The 27,590-nt window shown below is 44.8% G+C and overlaps 1 protein-coding gene across 1 annotated transcript in view; it reads right to left on the reverse strand.

Annotated features, from left to right (window-relative positions):
• DYNC1H1 (dynein cytoplasmic 1 heavy chain 1) overlaps window positions 1-26,978 on the reverse strand; it is a 69,203-nt gene extending 42,225 nt beyond the window's left edge. The window contains exons 1-11 of the mRNA XM_034992714.1: window positions 26,575-26,978; window positions 17,647-17,734; window positions 15,510-15,683; window positions 15,023-15,278; window positions 14,493-14,679; window positions 12,899-13,170; window positions 12,580-12,807; window positions 5,395-6,471; window positions 4,553-4,732; window positions 2,953-3,102; window positions 804-950 (exon numbers count right to left, since the gene is read on the reverse strand). Of these exons, the coding sequence (XP_034848605.1) occupies window positions 804-950; window positions 2,953-3,102; window positions 4,553-4,732; window positions 5,395-6,471; window positions 12,580-12,807; window positions 12,899-13,170; window positions 14,493-14,679; window positions 15,023-15,278; window positions 15,510-15,683; window positions 17,647-17,734; window positions 26,575-26,833 (3,018 nt within the window). The 5' untranslated portion in view covers window positions 26,834-26,978. The remainder of the gene's footprint in view (window positions 1-803; window positions 951-2,952; window positions 3,103-4,552; window positions 4,733-5,394; window positions 6,472-12,579; window positions 12,808-12,898; window positions 13,171-14,492; window positions 14,680-15,022; window positions 15,279-15,509; window positions 15,684-17,646; window positions 17,735-26,574) is intronic.
• Between the last annotated feature and the right edge of the window lie 612 nt (window positions 26,979-27,590).

A 27,590-nucleotide genomic window follows, 5' to 3' on the forward strand; every position in this document is an offset into this window, starting at 1 on the left:
GCTGACAGGAGCCTCAGAGCAAGGGCATGGGACCCAGCATAAGAGGGGCTGATTTCAGTTCCGTCAGATATGGAGACAAACAGGACAGCAATGCAAACAGAAACATGGCTGGTTAAAAACAGAACGTGACAAGAAATACCCTGTAGTCTGCATAGACTCTGCCCAGAGCGGAAGGAACCAGTATTCACAGCTCGGTTCTGAGAAATAGAAATTTAAATTGGCTACATGATAATAAACAAGGCAGGCTGGTGTGAGCTCATGGGATTCCCTCCAGTTTCATGTATATTTGTAAACTAATATAATAAAGTGGGGGCGGGGAGGAACAGGAATTAAAATTCCCAGTGAAGTTCATGGAGGCAATTTCTAAGAGACTATTGAGATCAGAACTGCAAGAGGCAACTATTTGGAAAGATAGCCATAGGAAAACCGTCAGGTCACACTAGGCTTCTTCTAGTTTTCCCTTAGAATGCTGGGCCATGGGGCTCCTGGGTGGCTCAGTCGGTTAAGCGCCCTGCCTTCAGCTCAGGTCATGATCCCAGGGTCCTGGGATCAAGTCCCGCATCGGGCTCCCTGCTCAGCGAGGAGTCTGCCTCTCCCTCTGCCTGCCACTTCCCCCTGCTCGTGGTCGCTCCCTCTCTTTCTGACCAATAAATGAAATTAAAAAAAGAATGCTGAGCCGCAAGTCTGCAGTCTGAGAAGACATACAAGAGCAGCATTTAAAGAAGCGTGATGGAGAGGTGGTGCCACAGAGCCCCGGGAGGCCTGGTCCGAGGGCCCACGGTGCAAATGCCTGGAAGGCTCACCTGGTACCTCTGACTCTGGATCCTAGGAAGAGACAGCACAACCATCTTCCAGGCAAACATTTCCTGATAGAGCTTGTACCTGCACTCTTCGATGGGTGGATTCAAATAGATGACCTGATTGGTTATTCTTAGCTCATGAACAATATTCTGTAAAAGAAAGATTTCCTTTCTTACTCAGCAATCAGTTTCAATAAAATGGCTTTTATGCATTTATGATGTCAGAATCAGTATTCATGAGAAGCATGATCATTTCTTGGTTAAAAATCTAACACCTAAGTGTGATTCTAACGTACTAATAAGTTGGTGAATGCCTACAGGAGCCATTTACAATTAAATGGTACCGACCATAGGTGTATGTGACGTGTATTGCTCAGTAATCATCTTGAATAAAATCAGGTGCTATGAATGCTGAAATTTGGAAGTGGGTATAAAGTATACAAATTATACCTTTTTTTTTTTTTTCTGGTAGTATGAAGCATTAGAATCATTTCAGAGAAATGTCCTTTATATAAGCTTTTTCCAAAGTAAAAAAAAAATGGTTTTGATGCATAACACTTTCTTCCTCTAAATTTTATTAACCTACTTGAGTCTGAACCATGAGTCTGTTACTTCATTAGAGAACGTGCTCTTCTTTATTTCATGCGTTTGGCCTGCCCTCTCTAAAGGATTGTAAGAAGTCAGAGGGCAGGCACTGCTTAGGTTCCTGCTGGGTCCCCCGTGCCTCGGTGAACACACAACAGGTGCTCAACGGAGCACCATCTGATTTAATGTGCATGGTGACCGCTGGACACAATGACCTCGGGACCCGAGAACCCTGTGCTGATGCAGGGACCGAGGCTGGCGTTAGCCATCAGACATGCCACACGGAGGCAGGTTTACAAGTCAAGGTGAGGTTCTGCCACCTGTCAGTGCCTGCTTTATGCTAAGCAAGAATTCTGACTCCATCTCTACCAGATAACTGCTTTAGCTTAGATATACTCATTTGCTTTTCTGCATCTCCGTATTTTAAAAAGTATGCTCTAAGGATAAATACATGTAATATTCAAAAGTGAAAACATTTTTCAAGCATTGAAAGAAAAAAAATGAGAAGGTAACACTTGGGGAGACAAAAAACAGCCAATTGTTTCTCCCACATAAAAGTTTTTACCTTTCGTTCTTTTAGGCTTCTGTTTTGTAAGACATTTTTGTTGGTAAATTTAACACGAACTATGTAACGCAAATGCATGGCTTACTGAACTACTATGTGGCAGACACCTTTGGGACCAACGCCCACACCAGTAGACACGACCTATTTGCACAGCCTGAACTAACACAATTTTCTAGAAGGCTTGCTGGGCTCCAGCTGGCCACTCCTTCACTCAAATGGGAAATTGGTGGCTTAGAAAGAAAGGCTGCTGTCCAGTGTGGTGACCACTGTGCTAGTTGTTCTTCCACGAGACTCTGAGATTTTGTGAAAACAGTGACATTTCAGTGTCAAACTCTTCCTTGTACAGATTACACTCAGTTCTTGAAATGATTTCTTGCACGTATGCTTAGAAGGCAGAGTATTTTTTTCCAGCGTAGATTTTTTCTAAAATTTCCCGCTTCTAAAAAAAGTCCTGTTTTTGAAATTATTTTAGACTTACAGGAGAGTTGCAAAGGAAGTATGAAGAGTTTTCACATACCCTTCACCAGCTCCCTCTAATGTTACCATCTAACATGGTACAATTACCAAAATGAAGAAATCAACATTGATGCAACACTACTAACTAAAATACTGACTTCAGTCGGATTTCCCAGGCCCCCACAGCACACACAGTCGTCGCATCTCCTAATCCCTTCCAACCTGGACATTTTCTCAGTTTTCCTTGTCTTTCATGACTTTGACACTCCGGAAGAGTACCGGTCGGGTGTTCTGTGGGGAATGTCTGATCTTTTCTCATGGTCAGAATGAGTCTGGGAGATGTGGGGACAAAGACCAGGGGGAAAGCGGCCCTGTCACCACATCGCACACATTGTCAGCATTGGTGGATGCTGACTTTGGTCACCTGGGTGAGGTGCTGTCTGTCAGGTTTCTTCACTGTTAAGCGGCTTTCTCATTGGTACTTTTCAAGGGGAAGAATCCTTTGTTTGATTTACTAGCAAACTGGATGCCATAGGAAATACTCACTTTAATCTTTGGCTCTCCACCAGGCTTGTGACTAACTTGAGGTGCGTCTGTATCCATGTCAACTTCTGCTTTATCTTCTGCTTGTCCAAGAAGCACCTGGGTCCAAGCTCTCAGGCCAGCTTGTAGGCGAACGCCCAATATTCTTTCAATCTACAGAGAAGTAGGATCAAAGAACAGTGTTCCTTCCAAAAGTTAGTTTATTAACAAGCGTGTCAGATAGGAAGTCAATGCTTCAGGTCAAGGATGACAGTTGCTACCACACCCTTCATCTTACCCTGGTTCCCTACCTCACTCTGTCCCTCTCCCAGCCTCAGAGAACCTGACCTCCATCTGGGGGCTAACCTAATCACCAACCCTCCGACTTGTAAGGGACAAGGAGACGGACCCAGATACAGTCACGGTCTCGCTGTTTGGCCAACATACTAGAAAATTTACAAAACAAAAGCATTTTCCTGGCAGCCTCAGAGATAAAACTAACAATCTACAACTTGGGGAATAAACCATCATCTTTTTGGTAAAACTGAGATATAAGAGACATACAACATATTAGCTTGAGGTATACGACACAACGATTCTGTATTTTTAAGTACTACAGAACAATCACCAGGTAAGACTAGTTAGGACTTGTCAGCACACACAGGTGCCCATTTTAACAAGAAAGTCTTCTCTCTGATGTGGAATGAGACAAGTGAATGTCCCATGAATAGGATATCTGTATATCTTCGCGCAGTCTGTCCATCCTGGGAATGCTGTAAAGGCAGCTGTGGCAAACCCCGAGGCTTCCAGCAGATTCGGAAGAGTGGGGTTTGCGAACTTTCCCTGGTAGCGTCCCATGTGTGGATATACCGCACCTTTGCGGGTCACAGGCTTTCTCTTTCTTTCTCCCTAAATGGGTAACTAAGGTGCTTCAGAGCTCCCCACTGAGCCACTCTGCCATGAAATATCCTACTTCCTGGGGCTCTACCATGGATGCCGACATCCACCACCGAGAAAGCCACATGGGTGGTAAGTATGTTTTAAACACAAGCACAGATGCACACACATACTTCCCCTCCCCACACACCTCTACAGGGGTGAGCCCCGATCCTCTACACCAGGAGCAAGACATATTTGGTTGCTAGGCATTTCTTTTTTTTAATTATTATTATTATTATTTTTAAGGAAGCTCTTGGCCCAGCATGGGGCATGAACTCACAACCTGGAGGTCAGGAGTCCCGTGCTCTACTGACTGAGCCAGGCAGGTGCCCCTGGGCACTTCTTTTTCAACTGGGTGGTGGAGAGGGGGCAGCGTGTCAGAGAAGGATGCCAGGGAGAACCTCCTACGTTACTGGGTGAGCAGCAAGGGCAGGCGGGAGGTTGTTGGATATTCCGAAAATAGAAAGAATCCCCCACCGCACCACCTGCAACTCGGAACGGACAGGAGTGTTGCTAGTACCACCCAGCTCAGCCCCACCGTCAGCTCAGTGGGATTTCTCGAGGGAAGACTGGACTACTGCTGATAACTTCTGTGGGAAAATGCTTTCCAGTGACAAACTAATAAGCTTATAAAATAGGGTCAACAGTAGAAAACCGAAAAGCACCGTAACCACCCATCCCTCACCTCCATGTCAAGCTTGTTGACCCAGATGGGCAAGTTGGAGTAGGAGTGCAGATTCAAGTCGTCCACGGCCTTCTGGACTCTGTTCAAGATCTCGGAGAAGGTCTTGTGGTCATACATGCAAGTCTCCAGGGAACGGACCTCCAGGTCTATTTTTTCTTCAATGATTAGCAGGTCATCCACCTAAAGGAGAGCGTATTTAATATTTAAAACACCACTCATGGTATCCTTTATTTTTATGTATATTCTTCTCGATTAACATATGTTTAAGGGAAAGGAGTCCTTCCACGAGTAGCCAGTGAACACTTAGCCCCACTCCTGTGTTCTCACACAGGGAAGGGAAACCTCTGATTGAGAAGTCTGGGAGCAGGAAACGGATGTGCCCCGCTCAGTGCCTTCTCTGTCCCTGAGCGCCAGACGCACACCCTCACTCGGACCTGCTCCCAGCAGCAGGCTCGGGGCCAGGAGGCTTACCACCGTCCAGCTGCGCTAGGGTCTGGGGGAGGGCCAACAGCAAGGGCCACGGCTGCAGATCTAGAGCCCTGTTGCCCGTGCAGCTCTATCAGTAATAAAGCTCTCATCTCACTCGGTCAGACTCCTGTGTCCTTCACCTCTCCATTAAACTCAGGCTGTTACTTAACGGTCTTCCCAGAGCCCCACCACCATCCAACAGCCCAGTAAGTAAAAGGGCTTCTCCCCTTCAGCTCACACGGCCCATGCTCTACCCGTCAGGAACTCCTATGGGAGAACTACTGTGTTAACTGAGTGAGCTATTCTGCCGTGTTTAGTTCATTTTTCCCGCAACCCCAAGGGGATGGGAGTGGGGCTAGTAAATTATAACACACCTTTTCTTGGAAGTTGAAGACGGTCTCCGCCAAGCGCTGCACATACGGGTCGAGTTTGTAGGATTCCCATACCAGTGCAATGCCCTCTGCGATCAGAGCCTGCACTTCCTTTTTCAAGCCGGCCACCAAGAGGGAAATGGTGTTCCGCTCCTCCACCTTCTCACAGGTCCGTTCGTAGGTGCGCACGCTCTCGATCAGCGAGATGGCAAACGGGTACAGCTGGTTTGCTTGGTGAGCCTTGTTCACGATCGCCAGTGGGACTCGGAAACCAAGCCACTTGAGGTTTCGAACTTCTTTGGAAAGTGTGATGATCTCTGGAAGGAAGTTAACTTTCAGCTTCAGGACGTTTCCGGTTCGGCCCCGGACGCGAGTGCTCTCGATGGTGAAGATGCGCCCCGAGACGCCGAGGTTGCGCTGCTGCACCTTCCGGGCCCAGTCGTCGAAGATCTCCTGAGTGTTGAGCTTCATGCGGAAGCTGTCCCCGTCCTGCTTCAGCTTCTGGCCCTCTACGTGGTTCTCCCAGCCCTTGCCCAGCACGTCCTCCACACGTTTCATGTACGCGCTCAGCTGGCGATCGATCTGCTTCGCCCAGATGATGGAGCCTGACACTGGGGGCAGGTCACGCACGTGGCTCATCTTACACGCCTGGCTCTGTGGGTACTGGACCTTGAACTTGTCATGCAGAGACTCGATGTCATCTTTCACGCGCTGGATTAGCTGGGTCTGGTACTCACGGATGGCCCCACGGATGTGAGGCCTGACGAACAGCGCGTTGAACCTGGAGAAGATCCTGAACATCTCGTTCGCGTTCTTGGCTGTGCCAAGCTGATCCCTAAGGCGAGCGGTGATCCGGGTCTCCACCCTGTCGATTCGCTCATCATATCTTTTCATGGCGGCCTCCCAAGCTTCCGTGCCTTCCTTGGAGACATCCAGCCCATCCACTTCCTTGACGTTCTCGTACGCAAGGTTGACCTCCTCGATAGCGTTCGCATCCGCGGCATCAAAGAGAACCTCCGCTACTTTCATGTCCTGAGGCTCGGGGACCTCTCCTTGATTCTGCTGGGCGACTGCTGTGACCTGAAAGAGGAGGATTAGTGACCAAAACGTTGATTGCACGAAGACTGTTGTTCTGTCGGACACCAGGAGCACACACCGCACAACACAGCCAGTCTGAGCTGTAGGTTTTTAACTCTTAGCCAAACATTTTATAACCACAACGCAACAAAGCTGTGAGAAATACGACAGAGTATATTCTAACTCTGCATGTAAAGATCTTCTGACAATGTAGTTTTAGTTCTTAAGCTAAAATAACATGTTAAAACCTGGGTTTGGGGTACTTGCCTCTTCAAAGTTTTGTCTACAATTAAAACTGCATTGGAAAGCTCAGTAATTCATAGGAGCGCTACATATAAACTCAGCATCCAATGTAAATAGCCTTCCTTTTTGACTTATAAAACTTTAATTCTAATCCATGGGTAAATACCACAGCAGAGGGACAGAGAAAGGCTAGAAGAATTCCCCTGTTCAGTTCCCTGAAGCTCCCAGAAAGCAGAGCAGAGCATGAGCTTTACCTCAGGAACTGTCAGACTTCCACACACATCTCCTGCCCACACTCCCGCAGAATTATAAAGCTGGGGGCGGGGAGAGGGCTTCATCTGGGTCCACAGATGTTTTGGATGAAATTCAGATGGTCTGGGAACTTGTTTGGGGGAGATCATCATTATTTTCACTAACTCCTAACTAAAATTTAGCATTTCCTACAACTATAAATGCACACAACAGTCACCAATAGTTGTTTGAGGTTCCACAGCTTTGTCACCAAAAAAATACTTCCTCATCACATTACATTTGTACATACCTTTTTTTTAAAAAAAGATTTGAGAGAGAAAGCGAGCATAAGTTGGGGGAGGGAGAGAGAGAGAAATAAGCAGACTCCCACTGAGTGGGGAGCCCGAGGTAGGGCTCAATCCCAGGATCTTGAGATCATGACCTGAACCAGAATCAAGAGTCAGACGCTTAGGCAACCTAGCCACCCAGGTGCCCCACATTTGAACATATCTTAAGATCTTACTTATGCTCATTATTACTTCAAAATTATGGTATTAATACGGCCCATCACCAGATCTTGCTATTTTATGTGTTCATGGAGAAGCACATAGATTACTAGATCACAATTTAGATAAATGTTTCTTTGTAAAAATTGTTTCTTTTATGCACTTAAAAACATTGAGTACTCCTGATGCTGGTAGTATGAAGGCAAAAACTGAACAAAATTATTAAAAATAGCTTTTTCAGGACAATGGAAAACAACCAAAGGCAGCCAACAACCTCAGATGTGTTTTCTCATGACAAAGTGCTACCAAACCCTCTCTCTAAAAAAAAACAAAACAGGGTGCCCAAATGGCTCAGTTGGTTGAGTGGCTGCCTTCAGCTCAAGTCATGATCCCAGGGTCCTGGGATCTAGTCCCGTGTCAGGCTCCCTGCTCGGCGGGGAGCCTGCTTCTCCCTCTCCCTCCACCCCTCCCCCCTGCTCATTCTCTCTCCTCAAGTAAATAAAATAAAAATAAATAAAAAATAAAAAAAACAAAACAGGGACGCCTGGGTGGCTCAGTCAGTTAAGTGTTTTGATTTCAGCTCAGGTCATGATCTCAGGGTTGTGAGATCGAGCCGTGTTGGCCTCCATGCTGGCCATGGAGCCTGCTTAAGATCCTCTCTCTCAGGTGCCTGGGTGGCTCAGTTGGTTAAGTGACTGCCTTCGGCTCAGGTCATGATCCTGGAGTCCCAGGATCGAGTCCCACATCGGGCTCCCTGCTCGGTGGGGAGCCTGCTTCTCCCTCTGACCCTCCCCCATCTCATGCTCTCTCTCTCTGTCTCATTCTCTCTCTCAAATAAGTGAATAAAATCTTTAAAAAAAAAAAAAGATCCTCGGGGCACCTGGGTGGCTCAGTCGGTTAAGCGTCTGCCTTCGGCTCAGGTCATGGTCCCAGGGTCCTGGGATCGAGCCCCGCATCGGGCTCCCTGCTCAGCGGGGAACCTGCTTCTCCCTCTCCCTCTGCCTGCCTCTCTGCGTACTTGCTCTCTCTCTCTATCTCTCTGTCAAATAAATAAATAAAATCTTTAAAAAAAAAAAAATCCTCTCTCTCCCTCTTCCTCTGTCCCCCCACCTAGCCTCCTCTTCCTCTCTTAAAAAAAAAAAAAAAAAAAAAGGTGCTACCAAATCAGTTAAGTAAACAGTCAGTTGTTGGCCTTCTTGCCTGGAGGTGCTCCCATCCCCTAGCTCAGGCAGTGAAAACCTGCGGCTTTGCTGGTGGGAACAGAACAGCAATAAGTTTAAAGGGGAGATTCTGAAAATGGGAGAGCCCGAGAAGGGCTGAGGTAATAAATTATACACACACACACACAGGAGACCCCGGGGAGCCCTACAGGAATGAAAAGTCTGTGCAGATTTATAACTTACTGTCAACTGAGAATTTTATATCCAGTGAAACGATCATTCCAACATTAATATACCCAGTGAAACGATCATTCCAATATGAAAGTGAAATATTTTTCCTGATAAACACAAAATGGGGGCATGTGTTGCTGGCAGGCCTATGGAACAAGAAATACTATAGAAATTCCTTTAAACTACAGGGAAGAGACACCAGACAGTAGGTCAGATCCACAGGAAGGGATGAAGAGAACTGGGCAATGTTAATATGTGGACAAACATAAAAGATTATATATACTATTTTCCTTTCTTCTCCTAATTTTTCTAAAATGAATGTGACTGTTTAAAACAAAACTCACAACACTATATTGTTGGGTTTGTAGCATGTAACGATGTAATACATGTGACAAAGAGGTAACAGAGCTACAGCGGCGGGAGGTCCCTACAGTTTACTGGATGTTAGTATCGAGTATACCATGATAAATTAAAGATGCCTATTGTAATCCCTAGAGTATCGCTAGGGAAGAAAATTCAGAGAAATACAGCTACAAGTCTACAGAGGAATTAAAGTGATACGACGAAGGTAAGACGAGAGGAGGCAGCAGAGAACTAGAGGAGCAACAAGTGAGACAAGCAGGAAACAAACTGTGAATGACAGTCTGAATCCAACCATCTCAATAGTTATATTCAATGGGAATAAACACTCCGGTAAAAACATTCTGAGAATGTATGCATGCACATGTAAGTTTATCATAAAGTTTACTGATATAAAGGATATGTACTGCATGATTTACAAATAAACTATACAGTAATCTTTTAAAAATACGGTATAGGAGAAGAGGTACGTGGGAAAAAAGGGTTAAGAAACCCGAGGCCAGAAGGAATCAGCACTAGAACCAGATCTCCCACAGATAAAGGGCTAACATTTAAAGCCAGCACACACACACGCATGCCTGCACACATCGATCCGTGCGCACGGCACAAAAAGATGCTGAGAATTCATTATTATCAATTTACTACAAATAGTGGGCACTCCTATGCAGTGAATGAAGCTTCCTGCATGGCATGATTTCTAGACTGGACACCCCCCCAACATTTTACTACAAAAATCTTTAAACTGGGCGCCTGGGTGGCTCAGTCGGTTAAGCGACTGCCTTCGGCTCAGGTCATGATCCTGGAGTCCCAGGATCGAGTCCCACATCGGGCTCCCTGCTTGGCAGGGAGTCTGCTTCTCCCTCTGACCCTCCTCCCTCTCATGCTCTCTGTCTCTCATTCTCTCTCTCTCAAATAAATAAATAAAATCTTAAAAAAAAAAAAAATCTTTAAACTATAGGAGTGTAGGAAGAATTACAGCCTGAACACCCGTATGTCCCCACCTAGAGTCTATATTTAACACTTGCTCTATATTGGCTTTGTCAGAGATCCATTCATTTATAGATCCCCCATTCATATACGGCTGACCCTTGAATAATACAGGTTTATTACGCATTCACTTATACACAGGTTTTTTTTGATCCCGTATAGTAAATGTATTTTCTTTTCATTATGACCTTGGCAACATTTTTTTCCTCTAGCTTACTTCACTGTAAGAATACAGTGTCTAACATATATAACATACAAAATATGTTATCAACTCTTTATGTTATCAGTAAGGCTTCTGCTGAATAGTAGGCTATTGTTTTGGGGTTTTTTTAAAGATTTTATTTATTTGAGAGAGAGAGAGAGAGAGCGAGCATGACAGCAGGGTGAGGGGCAGAGGGAGGTTTTTTTTTGTTTTTGTTTTTTTTTAAGATTTTATTTTTAAGTAATCTCTGTACCTAAGGTGGGGCTTGGACTCACAACCCCGAGATCAAGAGTCGCATGCTCCACTGACTGAGCCAGGTGCCCTAGTGGTTAAGTTTTTAGAGAGTCAAAAGTTACATATAGATTTCCGACTACACAGGGAGCCGGCACCCCTAACCCCCATGTTGTTCAAGGGTCAACTGTGTATCAGTCCAGCTATTATTTCTGGACTGGATTTTTTTTTTTTTTTTTAAGATTTTATTTATTTATTTGACAGAGAGAGACACAGCGAGAGAGGGAACACAGCAGGAAGCCCGATGCGGGGCTTGATCCCAGGACCCTGGGATCATGACCTGAGCCGAAGGCAGACGTTTAACCAACTGAGCAACCCAGGTGCCCCTGGACTGGATTTTTTTTTTTTTTTTTTAAGATTTTATTTATTTGACAGAGAGAGACAGAGAGTGAGAGAGAGAGAGAGAGCACAAGCAGGGGGAGCAGCAGAGGGAGAGGAAGAAGCAGGCTCTCCGCTGAGCAGGGAGCCCGATGTGGGACTCGATCCCAGGACCCTGGGATAACAACCTGTGCCGAAGGCAGACGCTTAACCTACTGAGCCACCCAGGTGCCCCTGGACTGGATTTTTTAAAGGAAGAAAATCACTGGTGAAGAAAAAAGGTAAATTAAGAAGAAAAAAAGCATGTACAAAGAAAAGGAGTCATTTAATTCTTTTAATAAATCTCAGACATATGCAATTATGAATGAGGAATTTGGGGAAAAGGTGAAAAACATGTCCAAGTCACACAGCTCGTTAAACAATGAAATTAGGATTTAAAACCCAGGTTGTCTGGGGGCGCCTGGGTGGCTCAGTTGGTTAAGCGGCTGCCTTCGGCTCAGGTCATGATCCCAGGGTCCTGGGATTGAGCCCCACATCAGACTCCCTGCTCGGTGGTAAGTCTGCTTCTCCCTCTCCCTCTGCTGCTCCCCCTGCTTGTACTCTCTCTCACATAAATAAAATCTTAAAAAAAAAATTAAATAGATAAATAAATAAAACCCAGGAGGGGCACCTGGTGGCTCAGTCATTAAGTGTCTGCCTTCAGCACAGGTCATGATTCCAGGACCCTGGGATTGAGCCCCACATCCGGCTCCCTGCTCAGCGGGAAACCTGTTTCTCCCTCTCCTGCTCCCCCTGCTTGTGTTCCCTCTCTCACTGTTTCTCTCTCTGTCAAATAAATAAATAAAATATTTTAAAATCAATCAATCAATCAATCAATTAATCAATCCCAGGAAGTCTGGTTTTAGGGTCCATGCATTTTTGGGGGAGGGATGAATGGATGGAGAAGATTTGGATTGAAAATACAGAATCATGGGGCACCTGGGTGGCTCAGTCATTAAGTGTCTGCCTTCGGCTCAGGTCATGATCCCAGAGTCCTGGGATCAAGCCCTGCATTGGGCTCCCTGCTCCAGAGTCCTGGGGGAAACCTGCTTCTCCCTCTCCTTCTCCCACTCCCCCTGCTTGTGTTTCCTCTCTCACTGTGTCTCTCTCTGTCAAATAAATAAATAAAATATTAAAAAAAAAAAGAGGAAAAGACAGAATCTATATCATAGAGAGGACAGTTAAAGGATACAAATGGAACTCAAGAGTCATTCAGTGCAGAACAGAAGTAAGTAGTTCATGTGCATTCTAAGAAAAAGAGAGCAGGGGCGCCTGGGTGGCTCAGTTGGTTGGGCGACTGCCTTCGGCTCAGGTCATGATCCCAGGGTCCTGGGATCGAGTCCCGCATCGGGCTCCCTGCTCTGCGGGGAGCCTGCTTCTCCCTCTCCCACTCCCCCTGCTTGTGTTCCCTCTCTCGCTGTGTCCCTCTCTGTCAAATAAATAAATAAAATCTTAAAAAAAAAAAAAAAAAAAGAAAAAAAAGAAAAAGAGAGCAGGGTATAAAAACAACCCATGTACGTTATTTTAAAAATGTAATGCATACCTGTGGCCTCAGGACCCTGACAATGACCGCTCTCAGCTGTTCGTGCTGGCGTCGAAATTTTCTCATTTGGTCAAGGCGGGCCTGGAGCTTCCTGTGAGCAGGATTGATTCGCCACACCATTTTCAGATTTTCTTCCCTTTTTCTTTTGACAATGTCTCTCAATAACACCTGAAGCTTCTCATATTCATCATCCCAAGTCTGAAAGACTTCAAAGCATGCGACCATAACCTAGGATATAATTTATGAAAGGAAGCTTATTATTACAGCATGTTTTCATCTCCGTGCCCTGAGGTTGGTTTTCTGATATATTAAAACTTACCTTTTCAAATTCTTCATAAGCAACATGCATCAATTTTCTGGTGCCCAATACTTTGAGTAACTGAGAACTCAAGTCTCTTGAAATTGCCTCCACCAAACGCAGTGCCCTCTGAATGGGATATTTTGTGTTTCGGATCTTTCTCAAATGGGTGAAAATTGCAACAAGTGCCTGCCTTATTTTGTCCAGCTCAGTGGCCGACAGCAAATCATTCAGAGGAAAATCTTTCATCAGAGGATTGTAGTCATTCACAGTTTCCAAAGCCTGTTTTAGACCTAGATTAACAGAGAAACGGTTAATGGTTTTCATATAAAGTAATACAGGTATAATATTATAAGTCAACCATACCTTCATTAGGAAAAAGTAATACAACCAAGAGGATACTGCTTACAGCCTAACACCGGGTAAGTAAACTGCAGGACAGCTTCACAACAGAACATTCTGTTGTTGCAGAAGAGTCAGGGACACAGAAACTCTTTATGATATTTGAAAAAAAGGAACATGTTATTAACAGGATGATCCTCTGTTAATTAACGGACGGTCTCATTGCTTTTTTAAGAATATCAGTCAACTCACGCATACTCTAAAGGCTGTGGGTGACGGACCCATGAATTTCATTGCTTTCTATACCATCTAAATGTTCTATGAATAACATTAAGTTTAGAAAAACTACAATGTTATCATCTTTAGGAACACTAAAATATAAATGGTACACCTGTGGCTCATATGAGCTGAGTGTGTTATGGACACAGAATCCCAGAAGCACCTGGGTCTAGTCTACTTTCTGACTCCTCTAGCAGAAGATTAAAAGAAAAAAAGAAGAAGAAAGAAAAAAGAAAAAGTATTAGGAAAGAAATAAGTCTCAGAGGTATTTAAAAAGAAAATTTCAAGGCATGCCTTTCAGCATTAGTGAATGCCCAGGTAACACGTGCAATGTGATCCACGTAACTAGAAGATTTCTACCTGGAACTTCCGTTAACATTTAAGATGTGGGTAGCATGCCTTTTTTGGAGGGGTAGGAAAAGAGCATGACCAGTACTGCAGCCCTGATTCCTTGCTCTAATATTCTCTGGGGGGCAGAGCTGTAGAGAAGTGCCTAACCATGCCTGGTCATCCAAACCCTGGAGTGCCCAGCGTGTGCTAATATAACATCACTCACTGCTGTGCATACAGAAAACTAAATTTATCTTGACCACTTTCAGAACAGGGAGAAAGGCAGAGAATGGGGAAAGGGGGACAGGTAAAAGAGGAAGAGAAAGTACTGTCCAGCTCTCCTTCCACAGTCCTGTGGGCAAATAACTTCTGCTTAACGTCAACTGTCTTCCTGCTTGGATTGTCAGAAGCACACTTGACTTTATACTAGGAAAGTACTGTCTACTCGAGGAACCAAATAACTGAGAAACAGGAGGGAAACTCCCAGGACTCTCTACTCAGACCTGGAAACTGGCTTATGTTCTCAAAACTCCAGAAGGAGAAGCAATGTGTGTGGGAAAATCATGTGATGGTCCATCTACTGACTTTCACTGAAATCACCCATAAGATCTCACAAAAGTCAGACCCATAACTCACTGATCGCATTATCAGCTCCAGGGTTTACCTGTGTCGGTGTCAAAACTGACAGTGGCATGGAAACGCTTGCCGTGTTTCAAGATATCCAGAGTGAGGAGAACTTCCGGGCTCTCTCGCTTCTCCTGTATACGGTATAGTGCACGTTCCAAGTTTAACCAAAAACTAATTTCCTGCAAGGCTGTTCCTGAGGCAGGGTCTCGATCAAGTTTGGTCACCTTTAAGGACAGATAATATTCAAGAGTATTCACTATTTAGATAAAGGTAGAAAAGTATCATTAACTAAACACATGCATTACAACGTAATTTTTATATTTCAAGTAGATTTCCTTCCCTGTCAACTATAATTGGTTTAATAAGTGAAAGCAAAGGTATAAGACAGCTGGGATCAACACTCTCTCAGGGCTAATATTTAAACAACCGCACGCTGTCCCAGGACCCACAGAGAGCACTGCTAACATCATCGGACACATCACCTCATTGACAAAAACTCAGACCAGTTTCTCAGAGACACTGAAGAGCAAAGTACTTTATACAACATATTCAATACCATGCTCTTACTTTTTGAATTTCTCGGATCCAGCGGTTAACTCCTGATTGTAACTGATTGAGAAAAGTTGGGTCTTCAACCTTATCTCCAAAGTCTGTAACTTTTGGCTTTTCTCCACGTTCATAACACTGTTTCGCAACATTTGTAATAATGGGATGAATTGGCAGGCTGATCTCTGGAATTTCAATATTCTGCTGCAAGTGAAGGAGCCCCATTTCAAGTTCTGCAATCTTTTTTTCAACTGAAGGAGCCATTTTATCACCATCCCTAAAAAGGTTAACAAACACGTCAAACTTTAGTGTGCCGTTGGTCTCCAAAAGATCCTATTATTTTACATCTGTCAAACAATAATAATATACATCTTATTGATGCAACAGATTTATATGGTTTACCAGCTTTGCCCTCCCAATTCCCAAATTTCACATTATCTTTCATGGTGTCTTGTGAACACTAAGTGAAATAGGACATTCAAACCAACAAAGGAAAAATGGTTTTTACCTGTCTGCCTTGCCAGACTCTCTGATATAGGACTTAAAAAAAGGAGCCACCGCATTGCTAATGAAAGAATGCAAGGTTTCATATGGTGAGTCTTCACTGAGCGTGAGGACTCGGAGCTGAGAAGACACCGGTTTGTCTGCATCAATTACTGGAGCGCGTTTAATGAATGCCAAGCTAAAAGAAAGCAAAAGAACAAATTAGAACGAAGAGCCTCATTCCTAATCAGTTTTAGTAACTGTTGCCCTCTGTGTGTTGCACACAAATTAAAAATTAATTTGAATGAATTAATTTAAAAGTCATATTAAGAACACGTTAAAGAATTGCTTTTCTAATAGGGAAACACACTGCTTACCTTTCTTTACTCAGGTGAGAACAACTGAATCAAGGTTAAGGTTTGGCATGTGACCACGAAACCAGGCAAAGTTAATTTGTCTAATATATGGGTTGAGTTCATAATCTTGGCCTCACTCAAACAAACCTCCCTAGTAACTGCAAGTTACAAGCCATGATGTACTTAAATGTGATCTTATGCTAGTTTGTACCATTCCTTAATGGCACTAAGTCACATACTGACTTTAATAAACAACAGTCACCCCCAGGTTAAAGTGGCAAGAGGATATTCCAGGCCCCCCCCTCCCCAGCCTGGCCCAAATCAACTCTTCCAGTTTTATCTCCTGCTATGTACCCTCTTCCCCACCCAAGACACAACTTAAAATGATGTCCCACTCTCTAAACATGATGTGCCATTGTGTCTTTGTTTAAGAAATCTACATCTGCTGAAATTCCAAGCAACCTTCAAAACCCAACTCTGGCATAATCTCTTCCATGGGGCCTTCCCTAACCAGAATCACTCTCTCCAATCTCCATGCTTCATGATGTTCTGCGCCTCTAAGATTTTGCCAAGTAGTAAGTTAGTTGTGTATCTGCAGAGCTTTCTCCCCAAAGACCACAAGCTTCTTGGGAACCAGGTTTTATTTCTCTGCATACCTACTGCCAAATCTTACACATAACAGGTGCTCAAAGATGGTTGAATTAATAGTTCAAAAAAATTAGTATTTTAATTTTCCATTCCCAGGCCAGTACTTCACACATAATACTTTGTTATTCTAAAAAGTCACTGAAGCCTCCTGATGTGACACACTGAGAAGGAAAAGTCGTAGTAGCATCCCTGCCAAAAATGCACAATCTAATCACCACTGGTGTGTACTTCTCAAACATGTCAATGTCATGAAAGACATAGAATTAGATTCTGGATCAAGGGAGAATTGCTGTAAGGGACATTATTGAGACAACGTGAGTGTGCACACGGTACATAAATAGTAGAGTTGTACCAGCACTTCCTGGATTTAAAAACTGTATCAAGGCTATGAATAGAAGTGTCCTTGTTCTTAGGAAATACACTGAAGTATTTAGGGGTAAAGGGGCAGGTGTTGCCTATAACTAACTGCAAATGGTTCAAGAAAAAAAGCGATAATGCAAATGTGGCTATGTTAACAACAGCTATCTGATATCAACTGTACAGAATTCATGCAACTCTTTTGTAGGCTTGAAATTATTTAAAATAAAAAGTTTTAAAAAGCCAATGCAGTATAAATTAAACATTTACATATTTAAATTTGGATATGTCTACTGGAGTGTAAATTAACACTACTTTTCTAGAAGGTGGGAAAAATCTGGTAACATGCATTAAAGACTTTAATGACACATTGCATCTGAACCAGTAATACTTTCTTTAGGGATTTATACTAAAAAGAATGAGATCTCTACCTAAGAATCCTTACTAGGTTTATACTAGTTATTTATAATAAAGAAAATTGAGATATAATCTGAGAATGATTATTATACATGTAAAGTACATTTTGGCTCAAACCTAAAATGGATGCCATGACATAGCAATTAAAATAAATAATATTTTAGAATTTATATTGACTTGGAAGTCCTCTGAATTTCAATACATGAAATCAAAGGTGATTCAATACACGAATTTAATACATGAATTAATTTAATTTAAATTCAATACATGAATTTAAACAGCAGAAATCTTGAGTTTTCTTAATGTCTGTCTGAGTCAATTAAGATCTACATTCAATTCTCACAAGCTTATAATCTGAGGTAACATTATATTCACACTACTCACCTATTGGACTTAACTCCGTAATGAATGTCTATGTTGATATTATAGGAAATGAATTCTTTTTCCTCTTCTCCTTCATCACCAACATCCTCTACAAATTGTAATAAATATGATATCAAATTCATGTCAATATCAGCTGCTCACCCTACCCCCAACCTGACATTTAAACCCACACATGACTTGGCTCTGCCTATTTTTCCCTTCCTACCCATTTTTTTTTCTGACTCCTGGCCCAGGCACTTTGCTGTGTGGTCCTGGGCAAGGTAGTTAACATCTCTGCACCACTATTTCTTCTTCTGTAAGTCGGGAGGCACTGGCCTGCCGGGGGTGCTGGAAGCACTAGAGCAGGGTCTGGCCCTGCGAGGAGGGGTTCCCTACACCAGTGCTCACCACCCCCTCTGGGCAGGCTCATCCCTCGTACTCCCAACACAGAAGGCACTTGCCACTTCCCACTCCGGGTATTCTGCTCAGGTGTTTACTCAACGCTCACTATGGACAGGCATTTTACTAAGTACTTTAGATCTATCACACACCTAACACTCACAACAACACTGTGGGGGTTGGCATGACTATTTTTACCCATGTTTCCCAAGTAAGAAATCTAAGTAAATTGCCCCCAAACACGTGTCTGGGAAGAGACAAAGTGAGACTTCAGAAGTCTGTGATTTCAAACCCAGGGTCCTCCCCAGCACATGGCCCACCCCAGCCCTCATCAAGCGCCCCTGCCAAGTGCAAACAACCATCAAGAAAATCATTATCAACAAACACACACAGGGTCACCGAGAGGCATTCCCCTAGCCTTCCCCTCTGCTCTCATACCACTTTTCAGGGCCTGCTCTGGGGTCGATTTATGAATGCATCTTCCTCCCCAAAGGTGAGCTCCTGCAAGGCAGGGACCATGCTGGATTCCACACAGCAAACACCATGCACAGTAGTCATTTAAAAAAGCTGACTGGAATTCAGTAAGATAGCTCAAGATGCATGTGAACAAAATTTCTTCTTCTTTTTTTTAAAGTAGGCTCCAGGCTAAGCATGGAACCCAATGCAGGGCTTGAATTCATGACCCTGAGATCAAGACCAGAGCTGAGATCAAGAGTCAGATGCTTAACTGACTGAGCCACCCAGAGGCCCCTGAACAAAATTTCTAAATCATTAAAAAACCACAATTGAAACATTTAAAATTTGTAAGAATGGGAAATAATCCAAACCTCTAGATCCAGTACTGATCCACTAGATGCATAAATAAATGCTCCAGCTGAATTATCTTTGCAATGATATATTCTATCATTTGGATAGAATATATTCTATCATTTGGATAGAATGATATCATTCTGTCACCTTGGGCAAAAATTTCTACCCAAGGATTAACATGGTATGTGTGGTTCGCCTTCACTTTTAAATCATGATGTAGGAGTGACGGCAGCAGATCTGGTGAAGTAATCTTGGGAAAGTCATTTTTCTTCCTCTGGATTTCAAATCCATGAATGGAAAATGGGCAGCAGGGTGGGGGGATTGGTGGAAGAGGTGAAAGAGATTAAGAGTACATTCGTGATAAACAGAGTAATGTACAGAAGTGCTGACTCACTCTATTGTACACCTGAAACTAGTGTAACACTGTATGGTAACTATACTAGCATTAAAATTAAAAAAAATAATAAGTAAATACAAGGGGCAGCAGAGGAAGGGGTAGGATATTAAATCAGGTGGTCTATAAATAGTTTCTTTAAGCACCAACAACTATGAAGATCTGGGTATACAGAGTCTGAGCAAAAGCTATTTAAGATGAGACAAATACAAAGTTTACACTAAAAGATGAAAAATATTAGTATATCTGTCAAGACAATAACTCTTCCAAAATAGTGTTTTTAGTTAATTTTAGGAAGTGAGAGGAGGTGGCCAAGTATTCTACTATGCCAGGTACTTCCTAGATGTTTATTTATTTATTTAATTTATTTATTTTTAAGATTTTATTTATTCATTTGACAGAGACAGAGGCAGCGAGAGCAGGAACACAAGCAGGGGGAGTGGGAGAGGGAGAAGCCGGCTTCCCGTGGAGCAGGGAGCCCGATGCGGGGCTCGATCCCAGGACCCTGGGATCATGACCTGAGCCGAAGGCAGACTGAGCCCCCCAGGCGCCCCCCGGATGTTTTTTTAAAATGATTAACTTAAAACAAACAAACAAACAAAAAACAACTAAACAAATCAACTGGGTTTTCTAACTACCAAAATGTGGATAAACCACAAGACAGATCACAATGCCTGAAACCAACCACACATATGACTGCAGTCTCTAAAATGCATGCATATGAGCAGAACATAAAGAAATACTCCCAAACTAAAACAGTTGTCAGGTTGGTAGGATTATGAAATATTTTCTCCCTCAACTTTCCAAACTCTGTTCTATGAATTATATAAAATATACATCATCAAGATAGCATCCAAACAGTACTTGGAAAAGTAACATTTTATAATCATTAAAGGAAATTACTGACGAAACTAAAAGCATGGTATGTTAACTTTGAATCATTTCTTCCTCCGAGAAAAAATTCACCATTTATATAAATAAAATCACACAGAAAACATGCCCACTGGATGCAGCATCCAGCCCCATGCTGCCTGCACTTCTTAATGCAAACAGGGTTAAAGGAACCGGGCGCCCGGCCATGAGATGAGTCACGGCTCTGCTCGGTCTCAGCCCTGCTGGGAACGCCCAGCTCCCAGCTCCGCACCGGGAATACCGCAATGCAGCAGAACGCCGCCTGAACTCGGAAAGGCACGCCCAGACACAATCCGCAGACAAGGGTATCCAGTAGGTATCCTCTACCGCTTCGTTAAAACCCTAATTGATCTTTTGATGATAGTATTTATGGAAGTCACAGAATACATTTCCCATTAGTTTTTTAATGCTTATTTTCCATAAAAAGAGATCAAATGAAGTCTGAGTATGTCTGATTCCTAGTAGAAAGAACCTGTCATTGTTTTATAAACTGCCATCAAATAATTTAACCTTTTTGCCTCCCTATAAATTATTACATCTTCCAAATAATAATAGTGTAACATTTTACTTCTGCAGAAACGTTTTTTTTAACTGTTCAGAGGAGGCAAGACACTTGATAGTTAATTCTTAATAACAAAGAAGCTATTAATCCTGCTATATTTAGAAGCTTATAGCTAACACAATCTGCATATTTTATCAGGCAATAGGGCTTTCAGTCAAGTTTGAGTCCCTTTCCTACTGCTGCTGTTACTGGGTTACTGGTTAATACATAACGGCCCACCAATGTACTGCCTGTTAATACATTCCGGGAATCAAAGTGCCGGTACAGAAAGTGGGGAGCCACCTCGCCAGGTCCTCTGCTGCGAGCCACACTGATACACATTTAGTGACCTGGGGACATTTCTTTGGTGAACTTCTGAGAGTTGACTGAATTTCTAGAGATGTTTAAAATGTCACTTAGCATGAATCTGTGTAAATTTCTTTCTTTTTTTTTTTTTTTAAAGATTTTATTTATTTATTTGACAGAGAGAGACACAGCGAGAGAGGGAACGCAAGCAGGGGGAGTGGGAGAGGGAGGAGCTGGCTTCCCGCAGAGCAGGGAGTCCGATGCGGGGCTCGATCCCAGGACCCTGGGATCATGACCTGAGCCGAAGGCAGACGCTTAACGACTGAGCCACCCAGGCGCCCCTAAATTTCTATTTAAAGACCAGCTGAACGTATTTCAAACTAAGAGTGATTTGCATCATTATACTGTGAACTAGGTGAGCACTACATCTCACTTAGTGAAACAAAAAAGATGTGCATTCAATTACCTTAAGACTCGGACTTCCTCCCCCAGGGAGACCAGGCGGGCTTTCACAAAGTGTGGTGAACATGAAAGGTAAGAGGAGGCTGCCCAGCTCCCCGCGTCCTTAATCTTTCCCTCATTCCCCGCCCCCCACTCTCTCCCAGCCTCGGGGCAAGTGTCTTCTCCATCCAGCCTTTAAAGGCAGCCAGCTGCTCTCTTTGGTCCACACAAACTACCAAATTCCTTGTTACACGTTCCTGGTTCTCCTTATCTTTGATCTTCTTTTCCTCTTAAAATCCAAAGCATACGAACACCACATTATTTTGGCTGATCACTATCATAGATGTTCTCCCCCTTTTCTCTCACATGTTTGCATCTGGTGCTTTTTCCCGTCACCTCGACGCCCATCACCCCTTTGTCCTCCCTCTGAGGGGCTGTGACTTCTTTGCCACAACCGTTCCCTGCTCTGGCACGAGGCTCAGGGCATGGTGAGAAAGCCTGAGTTTTCTCTTCAACCTGAAGACTTCCATTCATAATACCGTTAGCAACGGGAAGGAGGGTTAAAGCCCACATAATACGCTACAACGCTGGCAAACAATTTCCCTCCATCTTTACTTTTTAAAAACAGCGATGACGGTTTTCCCTTTGTTGCCCATAAATGTCATTTGTTATGCTACACTGCATAGTCAAACCTAGAAAGCTGCAGACCGGTGTGTCCTACGAAGGGTGCAGAGCCCCGCCTACGGTGTGACAGCATAGGACAGTAGGAACCCAGGCTGATGGACTCCTGGCCTAGGGCTTCCAGGCAGTGTGGTGTCACAGAAAAGTCTTCCTGTGAATTTATTAACCATTGTACTAACCATTTTGGGGAAAAAGCAAAGGCCAGAAATGCGTACTTTTTAGTCATCATTTCTTCATCCTTTAGGGAGATTAAGTCCTCAGAAAAATAATTTTTAAAATCCACAAAAAACATTCCCCATTAAACCTTCCACACTGATGGGGCGCCTGGGTGGCTCAGTTGGTTAAGCGACTGCCTTCGGCTCAGGTCATGATCCTGGAGTCCCGGGATCGAGTCCCGCATCGGGCTCCCTGCTCGGCAGGGAGTCTGCTTCTCTCTCCGACCCTCCTCCCTCTCATGCTGTCTCTCATTCTCTCTCTCTCAAATAAATAAATAAAATCTTAAAACAACAACAACAACAAAATCCTTCCACACTGCTGTATCTCTAAGAAGTTGAAGACTGTAAAAAGTTCTAGCTTTCTTTCACATTCTAGTCCCTAGCCATCTCTGCACTAATGAAGGGGAGGTAAAACCCCCTAAATTTTATATTTTAGAAAAAACTAGAATCCCAAGCTTAGAATAAGTACTGACTAAAGGCAGCCATTATTTTCAGTCTTAAAGACAAAGTACTAAGGCTAAGACACCCAAATGTAAACAAAAACAAAAACCCACAGCACCTGATCCCAGCCTGGTCACTAACAAGCTAGAGCCCTCCTGGATCCTCCAGTTCCACCAGCTGCAAGCTGGAGCATCTCTTACCTGCTCCTACCTTTTTTTTTTTTAAGATTTTATTTATTTATTCATGAGAGACAGAGAGAGAGGGGCAGAGGGAGAAGCAGGCTCCCAAGGAGCAGAGAGCCCGATGCGGGACTCGATCCCAGGACCCTGGGATCATGACCTGAGCCGAAGGCAGACGCTTAACCATCTGAGCCACCCAGGCGCCCCCTGCTCCTACCTTTACCACCCAACCAAAAATGCACCTCAGGTAAAAACTGCTACAGAACGTCATTAAAATTGTAAAATGCCTATTAAGCAATGAGCACCTATCTGGCTATAATTTTATTTTATTTTATTTTTTAAAGAGTTTATTTATTTATTTGACAGAGAGAGACACAGAGAGAGAAGGAACACAAGCAGTGGGAGTGGGAAAGAGAGAAGCAGCCTTCCCGCGGAGCAGGGAGCCCGACGCGGGGCTTGATCCCAGGACCCTGGGATCATGACCTGAGCCGAAGGCAATTAACGACTGAGCCACCCAGGCGCCCCTGGTTGTAATTTTAGAAGTACACTATGAAGAAAACAATTTTCTACAGGCCAGGAATTACAGGAAAGAGATTTCTCTTTTTCAATTCAGAGGAGCTAACATCCCCCTGCCCACCAACTCTCCAATCCTTTAGTATCAAAATAAACCACTAAATTCGCAATCTTTATTCTACACTTTAAGGAATACTGTACTTAAACAGAAAGTTTACAGTTAGCTGGGGTGGTTAAAAATATATATATCTTCAGGGGTGCCTGGGTGGCTCAGTCGTTATGTGTCTGTCTTCGGCTCAGGTCATGATCCCAGGGTCTTCGGGTCAAGCCCCACACTGGGCTCCCTGCTCGGCAGGAAGCCTGCTTCTCCCTCTCCCACTCCCCCTGCTTGTGTTCCTGCTTTCAATCTCTCTCTCTCTCTGTCAAATAAATAAATTCTTTGTGTGTATATATATATATACACATATGTGACACACACACATACATATCTTCATGTAAAAATGCTTCTATATTCAATTACAAGTGTTTGGAAAATTCTTTCCATAGAAAGTGGGGGAGGATAAAATAAAAGCAATTTCCTTTGTTCACTAAATTATGACTTCTTTCTTGTTGACAGTCTTTACTCAGTTTAAACAATTTAGATTTGTTTTCCACATTATAGAGCAAGCCTACCTTCTTACTGTAACCAGCTATTGGATGCTCACATTTGATTAAATGTGCAAAAGCCAATGTTAACTCAAAAATTACCGGGAAGAAAGCCCTCCTATCAACTGACCTGGGTCTGGACTTAGGTCTGAATTATCCAAGTTTAGTCAGGATGCTAATAAGACTGATGGAACCATACAGTCTTTCTTTAAATTTTTTAAGTGAAAAATAAATTACAGACAGGCTGAATTGCTAGAAATACTTATTTTTATAAATACAGAATGAGGTAGGATTTCAATGTTAGACACTCTCATTCCTTAGTCAATGTTCAAAAATGCAAGTCATTATGGAGTCAAGACCTGGATGCTTGGACATTTGCTTTGCGGAAATAAAAAAATGTACCATCAAGAAAACAGATGATTTGCACTAAAAAGCATACTACAGAAACAGGGCTTCCCCCTAGTAATTTTAGCAAAGTTCAGTTCTAATGTTTGAGAAAAGTCAATTACTGATGAGCAGTCTAGAAGCAAAAACAAAACTTACAATTTTTTTCCATAAAAAGAAACTGAGATTCAAGGTAGAAATCACCGATTTTAATACATAAACTGTGAAATGAAAATATGATCAAGAATTAGCCAAGTTCAAACTACTCAAAATACAGTAACTTAACACAAATTAAGATACATTTTAATAAAATAATGCATACTCATTGAAAAATAACCAGACAGACAGATTCCAAAATGCTGACACTGGCTATACCTAGGTCAAAGGATTCCAGGTGATTTTTCCTTTACCTGTATACTTTAAATTTTCTATCATGACTAAACACATACTCTTTCTGAAAGAGTAGGTGGGTTAAAAAATTTTTTTTAAACATTCGTGGTTTCCATGCTGGAAAACATAACCCCAAACATAACAGAAAACCCTAAGCAACATTAATAGCCTAAATATGTCTGAATGGCTCATTTGCTTTGAACATTCCACGTGAGTCTAAGAAAAATATTCTTTCACACACTCTGACCTTCTCACCCTCTCTCACAGAAAGAGGCTACAATGAAGCATCTCCTGAAATGGCCTTTGAAAGAAACAAACTATCAGAAAGAAAGTGGTGTGTGTGTGTGTGTGTGTGTGTGTGAGAGAGAGACAGACAGTATAAATCCCGTTATTGACAGAACCGTACAGCTTTTTTGTGATTATAAGAAGCTCGATGGCAAACATTTTCAGACAATGGCCAATCCCTTAGTTCTAAGGTTAAAGTGTACGTGGACATCACCCCTGGGTTCCCAGATGGACGGTGCCACACCCATTCTGTGCCGTCAGATTTGCTCACCATCAACTACCAAGTGGTCCTACAGAGTCTGGAAACTCCCTGAAGACAAGCTCAATTCTCAAGATGAATCTAGCTTTGCTCTGGGAAGGTCACTATTTGAGGAGACTGCTGGAATATGCAAGCCTTTTGCTCCCTCTCCCCAAGCAGGTGCCTAACCCAAGTCTCTCTCTCTTTTTAAAAAAATTCTGTCAACTAGGGAGGTCTGGGTGGCTCAGTCCGGTAAGCGTCCTGCCTTCGGCTCAGGTCACGATCCCGACATCCTGGGATCGAGTCCCGCATCAGGCTCCCTGCTCAGCGGGGAGCCTGCTCTCCCTCTGCCTGCGGCTCCCCCTCCTTGTGCGCTCGCTCTCTCTCCCTGACAAATGAATAAAATCTTAAGAAAAAGAATCTGTAAACTAGACTGAAATGTCACAGGGTCACCATTAGGATTATCTAAGTATTACACAAATACAAGGGTATGATTAGTGAAACCGGACACTGAGATGCTGAGTCTAGTCCAGGCAGCAGGATTAGCTGGTGACTTTGGGCGAGTCATTTCACCGTGTGAAACGGGGCGATACAGCTGGACCGCAAAGACGCTGCGGGACCAAGAGGCAGACGTGGGAGCGCACATCCACCTAGACCAGGGACGCTCTGCTCGCGGCCCGGGCCGGCCCTCGTCATTCTCTGGGCCTCAGCATCTGGGTCTGCACCGGGCAGGCCCCCCCCGGCCCTGAGCCCTACACGCAGGCTGCGCACGGCTGCGCGGGTCTGCCCCTGACACATCCCTCCCGAGGACCGCCTGGCCTGGCCACAAACCGAAACCGAAAAGCTCATGTGACACTGGAGGCCGGGAGGCGGCCTCCGCCCGCGCTCAGCCCGGGAGACGCTGTCTCCACCCAACTCGGCCATCTTGAGGCCCGAGCAGACAAAGCGATGCCATTGTTTTGGGTGACGGCAAGACAGGGACACCCGCTCTTGGTTCCCCGCGACCCGGAAGGGGGCACCCCCGGGGCTCCGGCCTGGCAGGGGGTGTGGCGCCGGCCCCGCCGGGCGGCCGCGGGGACCCACGCCGCAGGGCATCTGCAGCCCGGAGGCCGCTTCGGTCCCAGCGCCCCGGCCCCCGGCCCCCGGCCCCCGGCCCCCGGCCCCCGGCCCCGCACCTTTGAGCGTGGAGCGCTCCACCAGGACCGTGTGGACCTGGGGGTCCGACAGGAACTTGCGCATCTGCTCCAGGGCGCTCTTCTCCTCCAGCGCCGCCTCCAGCGCAGCCGGGGCCTCGCCGCCGTCCTCCAGCAGCAGCGGCACCAGCTTGCGCAGGTGCTTCTGCAGCACCGACACGTCGGCCACGTTCTGCACCGCCGACACCTCCAGGCCGGCCGAGCCGTCCTCGCCGCCGCCGCCGCCGCCCGGCTCCGACATGGCGCTGCGCCGCGGACCCGCAGGGAGCGCTGGGCAGGCGGCCGCGGCTCCGCACGAGAGCGAGCGCCGAGCGGAAGAACGAAAGAAACGGGCGCCCGAAGCCGACCGTCCGCCAACCGCGGCCGACTGAAGGCAGCGGGCGCCGGCTCCGCCCTAAAGGCCGCCGCCCGCCAGCCGCCCCGCCCCGCCCGCGGCCCACCGCCTCAGCCACTAGCGCCCGCTCGCCGCCGCGGCGTCACGACGCTGCGCACGCGCGCATGCGCGCCCCGGGGACGCCGCCGCGCTGCCTTCTGGGGTCTGTAGTCCCAGCTCTGGGCGGGCCCCCGCGTTTCCCCGCGGCACAAACCCTAAAGGTGGGAACTTGACTTGGCGCGTGGGCGGTGTAGGGTGGTTGGGGACTACAGCTGTCTTGTTCGCTGCCGTGGCCGAACAGCACAGAGCCTGAGACACTCCATGAATATTGAATGAATGAATGGTGTTAGTGATGAGAGCTAACTTTTTTTTTTTTTTTTTGGGAGCAGTTAGCGTGTGACCGACATTGCTCTAAGCATTTAACCTGTATTATTGCGTTGAACGAATGAATGACTACAATGTGTTGAGTGCTAAAATATAGTCGTGGGGCGCCTGGGTGGCTCAGTCGGTTAAGCGTCTGCCTTCAGCTCAGGTCATGATCCCGGGGTCCTGGGATCGAGCCCCGCATCGGGCTCCCTGCTCTGCGGGAAGCCTCCTTCTCCCTCTCCCACTCCCCCTGCTTGTG

This window comes from Mirounga leonina, unplaced genomic scaffold (assembly GCF_011800145.1).
Source record: "Mirounga leonina isolate KUSES-001 unplaced genomic scaffold, KU_Mleo_1.0 Mir_82, whole genome shotgun sequence".
In the NCBI taxonomy this organism is placed as follows: domain Eukaryota; kingdom Metazoa; phylum Chordata; class Mammalia; order Carnivora; family Phocidae; genus Mirounga; species Mirounga leonina.